The 13,718-nt window shown below is 41.1% G+C and overlaps 1 protein-coding gene across 11 annotated transcripts in view; it reads left to right on the plus strand.

Moving 5' to 3' along the window:
- rp1l1a (rp1 like 1a) overlaps positions 1-11,521 on the plus strand; it is a 61,510-nt gene extending 49,989 nt beyond the window's left edge. For 10 of the 11 annotated variants that reach the window (XM_077619054.1, XM_077597244.1, XM_077597689.1 and 7 more), the window contains one exon: positions 4,312-7,720. In XM_077619054.1, coding sequence (XP_077475180.1) covers positions 4,312-4,477 — 166 coding nt within the window. In that variant the 3' untranslated portion in view covers positions 4,478-7,720. The other variant, XM_077586396.1, reaches the window with a different exon arrangement.
- Positions 11,522-13,718: the final 2,197 nt, after the last annotated feature.

Genomic DNA, 13,718 nt, shown 5'->3' on the forward strand with positions numbered 1-13,718 from the left:
CCTTTTTTTTGAGGAAAGGGATGATGGTGGCCACTCGCCAAGCTTGTGGCTGACTTGCTTGCTCAGGGGCCACCATCTTACCGTGGTCTTAAACGTGCTCTGACTGGCCAGACGCGAGCACCCTTGATACATGTGTTCGTAGTGCTTACCATGTCAGCACATCCCAAAAGTTGTTAAGGCTGATCAAACGTCTTGTGGTTGATCATTTAAATATCAGCCTTGATACCTGCGTAATGTATATCTCATGATTTTATTGCACCCAAAGACTCGGACACACCTCCTGGTTTTACTGCTCACGTGACTTCCTTTTTGAATTTGTCCACATGCAGGCAACACCCTTTAGGAATGTGCACTCCAGCAGATGATTCTTTTAATTCATACAGTATCTCAGAAATACCATGTGCAATGAATTTTCTTAAGATTTTGTCTTCAAAATGACATATTTGCACTCCCCATTAAAACCATGAATGTGGAGGTGAACATTGTGAATCAGGGGCATCTTATACGAGAGAAATCGTAAAATTCAATGATTTTAAGGCAATTTTAAGGGTACGGCTTATACATGGAGGCGGTCAATATGCGAGAAAAAACGGTACTCAAAATGGCCCAGGGGGATGGTGAAGGTCGTCTTCAATTCATCTCCCTCCCTAATGCGGACTAGATGGTAGGCGTTACGGAGGTCCAACTTGGTAAAATTGCGGGTCCTTTGAAGCGGAGAAAAAGCTGAGCAATGGGTACCTGATCTTGCTGGTGATGCTGTTGAGGCTCCGATAGTTGACGCAGGGACGCAGCGAGTCGCCCTTCTTCCCCATGAAGAAGAATCCTGCCCCAATTGAGAAGGAGGATGACCGGATGAGGCCTGCTGCTAGTCCGTCCGAGATATAATCCTCCAGTGCCTCCTGCTTCGGGCAGTCCAAAACATTAAAAAATTGTGACCTCCTGGTGGTTCCCGGATAAATGGAGGTCTACTTTGCCCGAGGGCTGCCCATTGAGTCCGGTGGTCCTCAACGGTACACCCAATGGGTATGTCTTGATTCCAAGTTGGGACACCAGGGAGCAGTCGATAAAGCTCTCATCTGCTCCGCAATCGATCAGTGTGGTGGTCTCGAGTGTCTGCCCCTCCCAAGAGAGAGAAGCTGGCAGCAGAAGACAATGGGAGGAATCTCCAGAGGCGAGGCTCACCAACATCTCCCTCTCTATTGGTGAGCCCTTCCTTTTACTGGTCGAACCGGGGACGCCCGTACGAGATGATCTCTCTCAACACAGTAAGCCGAGCGAAAACGACGGGAGCATTCGTCCTCTGAGAGTCTGGTGCGACCCAGTTGCATGGGCTCTGACATCACCACAGGAGGCAGGGTTACCGCAGCTGGAGGAGATGTCGGAAACGGTCGCTGTCACTCGCATGTGGGACCTACATGCGAGCTCTCTCGCCGCTGTCTTCGGCGTTTTCGACCGTCAATTCTTATGGCCAAACGTACGAGCGGATCGTCACGGAACGCCAACTGTCGGTGTAAGAAGCAAAACCGAGAGAAACCTGCACTGTGTTTCAATTTGGAATGGTGGGAATCGGTAAAAGTGCGTGTACTGTGCGGCGCGCCAAAGAAGTGAATGGGAAAAAAATGCAAATATTATATGTGGGGACTTATGCATTGCAAAACATCCACACAGAAAGGGCATGTAGCTACCATGAACATTCGGCTGTTTGAATGGCAAAGTAAAGCTAAGATAGTGTAAGGTCCAAACTGTCTCAAAATGCGTCAGTCAAGAATTTCCTTGTGGCACTTGAGTGAGCATCACCACTCCTGTTTCTTATCAAAGGTGGTTCAGGTTTACCTAAAAAAGGAATGTGACCCGGTGCAGTCCAAACTCTTAATTCTAAGCAGAGGAAGATAATCTCACTATCCAATTAGACAGACTAAACAAATCCACTGTGTGGCTAGAGGTATGACTTGCAACTTCTCTTTTCTTGCAGACACTGTGCAATACAGTTGTATCTCTTCTTACGAAATTAATTGGTTCCAGGACTTTTTTCGTAACTTGAAAATTTTGTGAGTAGAGGTGTAATTTACATGTAAATTATCTAATTCATTCCACGGTCCTCACACAACTGCCAACTAAACCCTTTGAAATTGGTCAGTGTCCCAATTTTGTATGAAAGATGTGAGGAAACACAAAAATGGGTCAATTATAAGGAAATGATTTATTAATGTCTTAAAATAAATAAAGCATATGAAAATGTGACCTGTACCGCTGAAATTGTTCCCTCCGGGGGCGTTATTATGGGAGACATAATACCTGTGTATGTCCGCCAGATGGCGGCAAGAGCCCGTTCTACCAGGGCCAAAACCTGTCCACTTTGTACTACATTTTAAACTTTTACATGTGCCCCATGTGTGTGTGTGTGTGTGAGAGAGAGAGAGTGAGAGTGAGAGAGAGAGAGAGGGAAAATATGTGCCATGTTGCATTTGTACTGTTTTTAATCACTTAATAAGGGGTATTGCAATCATTAATAAGGGGAGCATTTAGCCGAGGTGGACAGGTATTTTAGGGAGAATCTTGGAACATGGATAGTGGTTGTTGTGAGACAGCTAATTGAATTGAATTGAATGCTTTTATTTTCATTATGAGATGGAACGAGAGCGATGAAATGAGAGCCCAGTAGAGGGTAACGATGTTCTAAAGCAGGGGTCCCCAAACTTTTTCCTGTGAGGGCCACATAACTTTTTCCTTCTCTGATGGGGGGGCTGGGTTAGGGTTAGGTTTGTAACAGAAAAAGTGACGATCGTAGGGGAGTTTAATTTTTTTTATTGTTTTCCAGAAAGCCACACAACCAAATAACCCTTTCCAGGTTCTTTACAGAAAAAAAGTCAGGAAACAAATAATAACACTATAAATGAAATAATTAATAACTAAAGAACCCTCTCTGAGTTCTTCACAGAAAAAAAAGGAAATAAATAAAACTATTTATGAAATAAATAATAACTAAATAACTCTCTCTGGGTTCTTCATAGAAGATATTTATTCCTAATATATAAGTCCAATTCAGAGTTGCTCCCCTCCACAGCTCTGGGTCAAAAAGAACAATTCTCAAACAGGTTGCACAGTTTTTATATGCTTGAATAGTCCGCGATGGTCCCAGGGCTCCGCCCTCACCTCTGATCGTCCAGATGTCTCGGTAACACTGTGCGCGCATGCATCACGCATGCACCGGTGGACGTGCCCGCATGCATCAAAGGGAAACACTCTCCCCGCGCGTGTCACCAAAGAAGCAATGTGAAGCCCCGCTTCACTGGGATGATTTGTGGGCTCAGCGGGGGGTGCAATGAACCAAACAAGATTAAAACGTCCAAGTCTTCAAAGCCAAATAGGAAAAAAATCCCAATAGCGTCTCTGGTATTGTTCAGAGGGCCGGGCCAAATGTGCTGACGGGCCGTATCCGGCCCGCGGGCCGTAGTTTGGTGACCCCTGTTCTAAAGTGATAATCCATGCATCCTTGTCAATATTTTCAAAATAAATAACGGATAAGGAAATGCATTTACTTTTTGGGGGATTTCGTAACTTGATTTTTTTTTATCTCGAGTCACTCATTTGCACATTTCATAACTTGAAAATTTCGTACCTAGAGCCATTCGTAAGTAGAGGTATGACTGTAATACTAACAGCCTCATATGAGAAAACTATTAAAACATTACACTCAAGTCCACTTACCAACACAAGTAAATTTAAAGGTCAAACGTGAAAGAAAGAATGGAACTTACCGTAAAACCTCTATTTGAACGGCACCTTGGTGGAAGAATTGAAAAATAGAACAGCACCCTCTAATTGAACGGCACCTCTAATTGAACGGCATTCTCTAATTGAACAGCACCCTCTAATTAAACAACACCTCTAATTGAACAACACCTCTAATTGAACAACACCTCTACTTGAACAACACCTCTAATTGAACGTCACTATGGGAAAAATTTGAAACATAGAGCGGCATGCCGGTGAAATCGAGGTTTTTCTCAACCTGAGAAGGTGGTCAGATGGCAACCGCCTTCTTGCCTGGGATTCATATTGTTGTCACATTAGCGATGCTACCAAGAAGCAATTGAGGAAGCCCCATATTGATGTGGCCATGATTCCAGGAGGCTGCACCAAATTTATACAGGCCCCCGAGGTCTACTGGAATGCCCCATTCAAGGCCAAAGTCTGACAGTTCTACGAGAACTAAATGTCGCACGTCGAGAAAACCTACTCCAAATTTGACAACATGCGAGCACCAACCGCTCTCGACGGCACGAATGATTGCCTGATCCATTGTTTCAGGTCAAACAGCCCGATTCAGACTGGTTTGCAACTTCTCCAGCAACCGCGAGCCAATGCTGGCGATGATGAACATGAAATCACTCAGACACTCGACGCTGATGCGGAAGGTGATGTGAATGACGAGGACAGCTACAACAGCGACGTGTCACTTGATTTTTACCAGTGAATTTGTACTTACCAGTAATCACCTTGTATTTGTACCATTTGTTAAATAAATATGTATATGTTACCTGGTTTCTCTTTTCATCCATAAAATTTACAGCATCTTCTCAAAATTCTGACCAGCTAGTCGAAAAATAGAGCAGCACCCTCTAATTGAACGGCTCCTCTAATTGAACGGCACTACGGAAGAAAGTTTGAAAAATAGAACGGCATGCCGTTCAAATAGAGGTTTTACGGTATTTTAAATTAAAAATGCACGGGAAAAGAAAATAAGAAAAAATATGACTAAAGCAGCGCCAGACTTAGTGTTGGCACGATTTAAATTGTGATGTGCCAACGCAAAGCTCCCATTGGTCAATAGAGCGCATTCAAGGTAATGTCGTGAACGGAGATGTGGTAACGCGAGGCTCCTATTGGACGATGCAGCGGAGCTAGAGTTAGTGTTGGCGCCAATTATGTGCAAATGTGAGGCTGCCATTGGTCAATGTAGTGGCGCTTGATGTAGGGTCGGAAACAAAGAGATGTGGCAATGCAACGTTCCCTAAATTGTTAAATCATGCAAGGTATTGTGTAAGATTACTTTCCAACCTCTTCTATAATCCATATACAGCATGATTTATGAATGGATGTGTGGGTGTTTATAATCGTGTCTGCTTATAATGATTAATGTATCACATATACATATAATGATTAATTTTCCACAAATACATATAATGATTAATACGCACATATAAGAATATCCCAGAATAACCCCAACACTGAGTGATTGCCCATTGTGTTCAGTTGTCATTTCCCCACCCCTGGTGTATTCCCTGCTTGCTCCTTCGTGTATTTTTCCTGTTTTCTCGTCAACACGTCTGTTTATTTAAACCCCACTGATTGTGATGTAATTCGTCGGATCGTCTGCTTTTGTTTGTCTATGGCATTTTTTCACGTTACCTCGATCCATGTTCCATGCGCCTCGTTTTCCCGGTTATGTGATTTGATTTCTAAGTCTTTGTTATTTTCTAAGATCCTGTCTAAGTTATTAAAGTTTTCGTTTGAGCACCACTTCCCTCGTCCTTGCCTGCTTCCCTGAGATTGGGTCATATTCCCCGTTTCCTCGCCTCGACGTCTTGCCAAAGACGTAACAGCTCGTCTCCAGGATGCTGCATTAAAGCAATATTTTTAATCTGGATGTCCACGATCAAAACCAAGCACGATCACATCTTTTTCAAAGAATCAGAATTGTGTGAAAAAGATTCTGTAATTATTCGAAATTTTAAAATGGCTACACAGGAATGAAATAATCAAGATGTACAATGTTAATATATAATATATATAATATAATATATTATAATATGAAAAGAATAATAACAATAAAGAAATATTGCTATCACATAACATTGCAACACAACCCAAAACAGCAGAAGTAGAGAATGTTATGCGATCTTTTACAGGAAGCTAATGATAAGATTGCAACATGCAAGTGTGATTATTGCCGAGGTATTGGGTCAGTACTCAGCAGTGGCGGGCGGTGCATTTTCTGGTAGTGCCTTCAACGTATCAATCCAACCCTCAAAAACTATTTTATGGCTATAAAACCTCTACTGCAGCTACAGCTGTGACACATAAAAAATAATCAATAAATTAATGCACAAAAATGGGGTAAAATCCACTTCCTAGCAGCATTTCATGATTAAATACAAATACTGGAGCTTTTCAGACATTAAAACCAGGCCAGAGGGTGAGTTTCCCGGGAAAAGACAGCGATGAACGTCAATGGTGTACGGGCAAACATTGCCCGGAAATGGGGTAAAATCCAGCCGAAAACAGCATTTATTGATTAAATACAAATACTGGAGCTTTTTAGACATCAGAACCGGGCCCGGAGTATCATTTCCCCGGTAAAAAGACAGCGATGAACGTCAATACGTCCATACGTGTAATGACAAAAAATGCACTAAAATTAGGTAAAATCCACTTCCTAGCATCATTTATTGATTGAATACAAATACTGGAGCTTTTGAGACATTACAACCAGGCCAGGGGGGGTGATTTTTCCCGGGAAAAGACAGCGATGGACGTCAATGGTGAAACGCCAAAAATTAAACTGGGTTAAAATCCACTTACTAGCAGCATTTTGTGATTAAATACAAACACTGGAGCTTAAATACAAACACTGGAGCTTTTCAGATATCAGAACTTGGCCCACAATTGAAATATTATTTAGGAATATAGCCATATTTTACTCACCAAAAATCCTTTTTACACAATATCCATCCTCCTTACTTTCTTCCTTCTTTCCTATCGCCATCGAAGCTAATGAGGAAAGTCGAGCCTGTCCTGTCATATTTCCGGCATAGTCCGTTTTGAAAATAGCATTAAATCAACACAACAATATACTATTTGCTTGTGGAGCTAAGTTAGCACGCTGAAAGTGCCCCACACACCATTTTCCCAGCTGTAACAGGCTTGCTAGCTTCGGAGTTGACCACCCTTTCTTAATGATGTCCATTTTTTTCTGGAAAAGTCCGTCTGGAAAATAGCTTTGTGAGCAAACAGAATCCATTTGTTTTTGCTTCTGTCGGCCATAGTGGGTGGAGTTTGCGATCTCGGCTGCCTCGGGTACTGCTTTGGCCCGCCTACTAGCCAATCATAGTTTGTGAAAGTAATGACATGTCCCAGCCAGCAAAATGCTAACGCCTATGAAAAATCATTGTGGGGTTGCCAACTCGAAATCTGATTGGTTAAAAGCAACAGTCTAGTTTAATGCAGCAGAGCCCGCAAGAACTGATTGTGAAGGCTTTGAGGCAGATCTGATCTGGCAACAAATAATGGCTGAAATGTGATCGGTTAAATGCTTCAATATGAAAACACACATCTGGAAGCAGTGCAACCAGGGGGAAAGACAATGAAAGGAAGCTAACAGACCATTTGGAATAACAAGTATTGATGGACAAAATATAATATGATTCAGATATTTCTTAGGCCAGCAGAGAAGGCCTTGAAGGCCCTGACGGCCCGCCACTGGTACTCAGTGATGGCAAATCCTCAAAATCAGGTGATTCGGACTCGAACTCAGGTACAAAAATATGCAATTTGACAAACATAATTTTCTATTATATATTGCATGGCTTTGATTGAGTAGTAACAAGTAGGTGAGTTTTTCAGCTAATATAAGAGAAATGCTGAAACCCGGATACCCTTTCAGGTCCATTTATTTTTCTAATGTTTTGAAAATATCAACTGACTACATATGTTCTTAAACCTGCAGGCCAATAGTGCAACCAGGAACATCTGCAACATCCTGAGGAAGCAGATGCTGAAGACTCAGAAAATGCAAAACGTCCAAGGGACACCGTAACAGAGCAGTCAAGGAGGACACAAAGGACGAGCAAAGGAGCATGGGAACAGATAATGTGCTGCTACATCAGTCCACCGAGAGCTCAATGAAGTCCCAGAAAGGCTCTTTGGAAGTCTAAACTTTGCATAAGTTACTCTCACTAACACATTGATTACTGTATTTTCTGTACCATAAATTGCATTGTTTTTTTAAATAATTTAGCTGGACCTGTGAGTTATTGTCAGTTGTGACTTATTTAGTGAATAAAATAGAACTTTGTATCTTTTGAAAGTAAAACATGACCCAACATTATCCCCAATTGTCCGCGGGAGTGCACTCTAGGCCGGATTGTGATTAAGAAGCAAAATAATGGTTGTACTCTCACAGAAAGTCTATATTCATGTTTATATTTGATCCAACAAGTATAATAATACTAACTACAGGAAAGCTATGCTAACAGGACCATCAAGATTTCAGTATTAGCCAAGCTCATGAATAAAAGGCTGCAGTACAACAATGTTCAAAATAATAGGTAGGAGGCCAATGTGATGAGTGGAGATTCCCAGTAGATTCTCAGAAAAGCCAAGAAAACCAGCATTCATGATATACACATCTCTTAAGGCTGTGCAAATGGGTATTTTGTTGAAAGAATTTCTTTTTTTAAAATACAAAGAGCAATCTTCCCTTGGCTAAAAATTTGAAAATATTTAGTACCAACGATTTCATTTCTAGGATTTAATGCCAATCCTTTGAATCACTAAAGTTATATTTTATTTGAATATGTTATTTGTGGCAAGGAGTCAACCAACTTGTGCCACCTTTCAGAGTTATACCACGCCAAGATTACTTAACAGTATTCCACAATTAATTTACAGTTCTTGGTTTTTGCCTCGGAAAGAGCATTTTTTTTATCACGCCACAAGTTTTTGATTAGATTAATTCTTGGGTGTAGGGCTGGGCACTCCATTACAATAATTGTTATGATGTGAAACCAAGTTGTACGGTGATTAAGTGGTTAGCATACCTGCCTCACAGTTCAGTGCTCAAGACTTCATTTCCTGGTGGGTTCCGAGCTTCCTGTATATAGTTGTTGGGTTGTTCCATACAAATATATGGCCCCTAAATAGGGGTCAAAAAAGGATGTGTTCATATAGATTTCCAAATATTAATTGACGTGTGACTGACTGATAACTGGGAATGTATGGTGAGGGATAAATTAAGTCGCTGCCTCTTTTAAATTGTCAACTATTATCAACTACTATTATATAGAGGCCACTTGTGATGCATAAACTTATCTGTATTTGTGGCTATTGGTATATGACCAAGGGCGGTACGGTGAAAGAGTAGTTAGCACGTTTGCCTCACAGTATTGAGATCGATGGTTCAATCCCCTGTGGGTGCTGAGTTTCCTGAGTCGAGTTTGCATATTATCCCTATGCCTGTGTAGGCTTTCTCTGGTTACTCCAGCTTCCTCTCACATCCCAAAATCATTCCCTGCGATTGGCTAGCAAACATTTCAGAGTGACCCCCGTCTATTGCCCGTAGTTGATATAGAAGAATATATAGAATGAATCATGACACATTAGAGAGCTAGTGAGAACTTTTTCCCAGGCAGGCCTTTGACTTTTAATAATAAGTAAGACATCAGTATTCTTAATTAATAGGGGACTCTCTCTTTTGGTCTTGCTCCACTTTTGAATTTTCAGAACTGTTAGAATTGAGGAAATGGCATAAGGTATTATATGTTTATAACATTGAAATGTGTTGTGGAAAATTTGCTTTGTGTTTCAGTTCCTTCTGCTTTGGTTGAATTGGTAAATTTCATTTTTTACTTGTTCTGATTTTTAAAGAAGACATAAAGAGAGGATTCCCCCTTACTGTTTAAAAATAGAATAGTACAGCACGTGTTTGTTCTTGTTGTTGTTTAAACAACTGTTAAGTAAATAAACATGAATTCATCATCAAAGGGTAATTAATTTTTCATCTTTAACATATAGTAACACACATAAACACACCCACATGTCGCTGTAGGACCCCAATCGCTTGATTGTCAGGATACATTTCTTGCCGACCTGCTAGTTGTATTTAGAAGAAAAGGCCTGATGTGAAAGGGGGTGCAAGAAAAGATATATATAATAATATAATAATACTATATATATATATATATATATATATATATATATATATATATCTGTACACTTATGTTTTTTGTGTTTTACAGCCCTTCTATCTTTTTTAAATTACATTTTAATATTTCTTAATACATTCCTTTTTACTTTACTTTGTACTTTATACTTTTTACTTTAATGTTTTTACAACTTTCCTTGTTCTGTTAGCCTGGCTTCTTTTTTGGAACCATTCAGCCATGCCTACGCTGTCACACACATGGGACTAGCTGTTGCAATACGCAGCAGAAGGAGCAACACCTCGATGCCGCCGGAGTTTCGGAGATGGACAAAAGTGCTGGGAGAAGAGGCAACGCTTCTGACCAACCATTCCATCGTGGGATAAGATGGAAGAGCTGTCGGCGCTTACCAGCAACGGAGTCGAGGAGTTCTGCCCTGCTGCTGTTTTCTTCAGCTCCAGACTAATGAGGAACTGTGCGGATAAGCTTGGAAGAGTGACTCTGCATATTCTCTACCTCGGTCACAGTCTGCAGAAGTTCCCCATGTCGTGGAAGACTTCCTTTGTTTGGTTCCAGTTTTTGTCCAACTTTACAACGTCTTTTTGAGTTTATCCGTTTTTGCTACCGAAACCAAGATGGCGCCGTTCAAATGGCAGCCGGTGGCGGTAGCTCCATCCACTCTTGCTCATTTTGTGTTTTTGCTGCCTTTCTGTCTTAATGATTTGATTTGGTAATTCTTAATGATCCCATTGACTTTGATTTGCTTTGTACTTTGTGCTTTTGCTTTGTTGTTCTGCGGCCTTTGCGACTGTACTGTCTAACTTATAACTATGCCTTTTCTTGCTACTGTCACAATGAAATTTCCCGAATACGGGATGAATAAAGTTATCCAATCCAATTTGAACGGCACCTCTAATAAAACGGCACCTTGGTGGAAGAATTGAAAAATTGAACGACACCCTCTAATTGAATGGCACCCTATAATTGAATGGCACCTCTAATTGAACGGCACCTCTAATTGAACATCACTACGGGAAAAGTTTGAAAAATAGAGCGGCATGCCGGTGAAATAGAGGTTTTTCTCAACCTGAGAAGGTCGTCAGATGACAAGCGCCTTCTTGCCTGGGATTCATACATTAGCGATGCCACCAAGAAGCAATTGAGGAAGCTCCATATTGATGTGGCCGTGATTCCAGGAGGCTGCACCAAATTTATACAGGCATCCGAGGTCTACTGGAACAAGGCCAAAATTCCAACAGTTCTACGAGAACTGGATGTTGCACAGCGAGGAGAGCTACATACACCAAATTTGGCAACATGTGAGCACCAACAATGGAGGTTTATTTGAAATGGATTGTCGATGCTTGGGATCATCTGCCGAATGATCTAATAATCAAGTCGACTGACCAACGCTCTTGACGGCTGGGAAGGCAATAACTTAGACACTCGACGCTGATGCGGAAGGTAATAATCGGACATAGGCCATGTCGTCATTACCACACGAGGACAGTCACTTGATTTTCACCAGTGAATTTGTAATTACTTACCAGTAATCACCTTGTATTTGTGCCTTTTGTTAAATAAATATGTTACCTGGTTTTCCTATTCATCCTTAAAATTCACCACATCTCAAAATTCTGACCAGCTAGTCGAAAAATAGAGCGGCACCCTCTAATTGAACAGCCCCTCTAATTGAACGGCACTACGTGGGAAAGTTTGAAAAATAGAACGGCATGTCGTTCAAATCGAGGTTTTACAGTATTTTAAATTAAAAATGCACGGGAAAAGAAAAGAAGAAAAAATATGACTAAAGCAGCCTCTCGCGTCCGCTGTCTGCTCGTATATCAACATTTGTCTCGTATCTCAAGATAAATATCAGCTCTAAATTTTACTCGTACCTCGAAATGCTCGTATGTCGAGGTACCACTGTACATATATATATATATATATATATATATATATATCAGTGGCGGGCCGTCAGGGCCTTCAAGGCCTTCTCTGCTGGCCTAAGAAATATCTGAATCATATTATATTTTGTCCATCAATACTTATTATTCCAAATGGTCTGTTAGCTTCCTTTCCCCCTGGTTGCACTGCTTCCAGATGTGTGTTTTCATATTGAAGCATTTAACCAATTACATTTCAGCCATTATTTGTTGCCAGATCAGATCTGCCTCAAAGCCTTCACAATCAGTTCTTGCGGGCTCTGCTGCATTAAACTAGACTGTTGCTTTTAACCAATCAGATTTCGAGTTGGCAACCCCACAATGATTTTTCATAGGCGTTAGCATTTTGCTGGCTGGGACATGTCATTGCTTTCACAAACTATGATTGGCTAGTAGGCGGGCCAAAGCAGAACCCGAGGCAGCCGAGATCGCAAACTCCACCCACTATGGCCGACAGAAGCAAAAACAAATGGATTCTGTTTGCTCACAAAGCTATTTTCCAGACGGACTTTTCCAGAAAAAAATGGACATCATTAAGAAAGGGCGGTCAACTCTGAAGCTAGCAAGCCTGTTACAGCCGGGAAAATGGTGTGTGGGGCACTTTCAGCGCGCTAACTTAGCTCCACAAGCAAATAGTATATTGTTGTGTTGATTTAATGCTATTTTCAAAACGGACTATGCCGGAAATATGACGGGACAGGCTCGACTTTCATCATTAGCTTCGATGGCGATAGGAAAGAAGGAAGAAAGAAAGGAGGATGGATATTGTGTAAAAATGATTTTTGGTGAGTAAAATATGGCTATATTCCTAAATAATATTTCAATTGTGGGCCAAGTTCTGATATCTGAAAGGCTCCAGTGTTTGTATTTAATCACAAAATGCTGATAGTAAGTGGATTTTACCCCAGTTTAATTTTTGCCGTTTCACCATTGACGTCCATCGCTGTCTTTTCTCGGGAAAAATCACCCCCCTGGCCTGGTTGTAATGTCTCAAAAGCTCCAGTATTTGTATTCAATCAATAAATGATGCTAGGAAGTGGATTTTACCTAATTTTAGTGCATTTTTTGTCATTTCACGTATGGACGTATCGACGTTCATCGCTGTCTTTTTACCGGGGAAATGATACTCCGGGCCCGGTTCTGATGTCTAAAAAGCTCCAGTATTTGTATTTAATCAATAAATGCTGTCTTCGGCTGGATTTTACCCCATTTCCGGGCAATGTTTTCCCGTACGCCATTGACGTTCATCGCTGTCTTTTTCTTTTCCCGGGAAAATCACCCCCTGGCCTGGTTTTAATGTCTGAAAAGCTCCAGTATTTGTATTTAATCATGAAATGCTGCTAGGAAGTGGATTTTACCCCATTTTTGTGCATTAATTTATTGATTATTTTTTATGTGTCGCAGCTGTAGCTGCAGTAGAGGTTTCATAGCCATAACATAGTTTTTGAGGGTTGGATTTATACGTTGAAGGTGCTACCAGAAAATGCACCGCCCGCCACTGATATATATATATATATATATATATATATATATATATATATATATAGTGCTACCCTTACATACGAGTGCCCCGACCTACAAGCAATTTGAGATACTACGAGTAAAATTTTGAGCTAATATTTATCTTGAGATATGAGACAAATTTTTATATCCGAGCAGACACCGGACGCGAGAGGCTGCTCATAAGAACATCATGGGCACTGTCTCTCTCCCCGCAACTCCCTCGTGTAATGTCTCTGTGGTTGCAACTCCCTCGTGTAATGTCTCTGCGAGCACTGGGCGGAGCGTTGCATTTTTTCAGTGTTTTTTGTTCCCCGTTAGTCATTGCGAATGGCGAGGCGATCGCTAC

This window comes from Stigmatopora argus, chromosome 1 (genome assembly GCF_051989625.1).
Source record: "Stigmatopora argus isolate UIUO_Sarg chromosome 1, RoL_Sarg_1.0, whole genome shotgun sequence".
NCBI classification, from domain to species: Eukaryota; Metazoa; Chordata; class Actinopteri; order Syngnathiformes; family Syngnathidae; genus Stigmatopora; species Stigmatopora argus.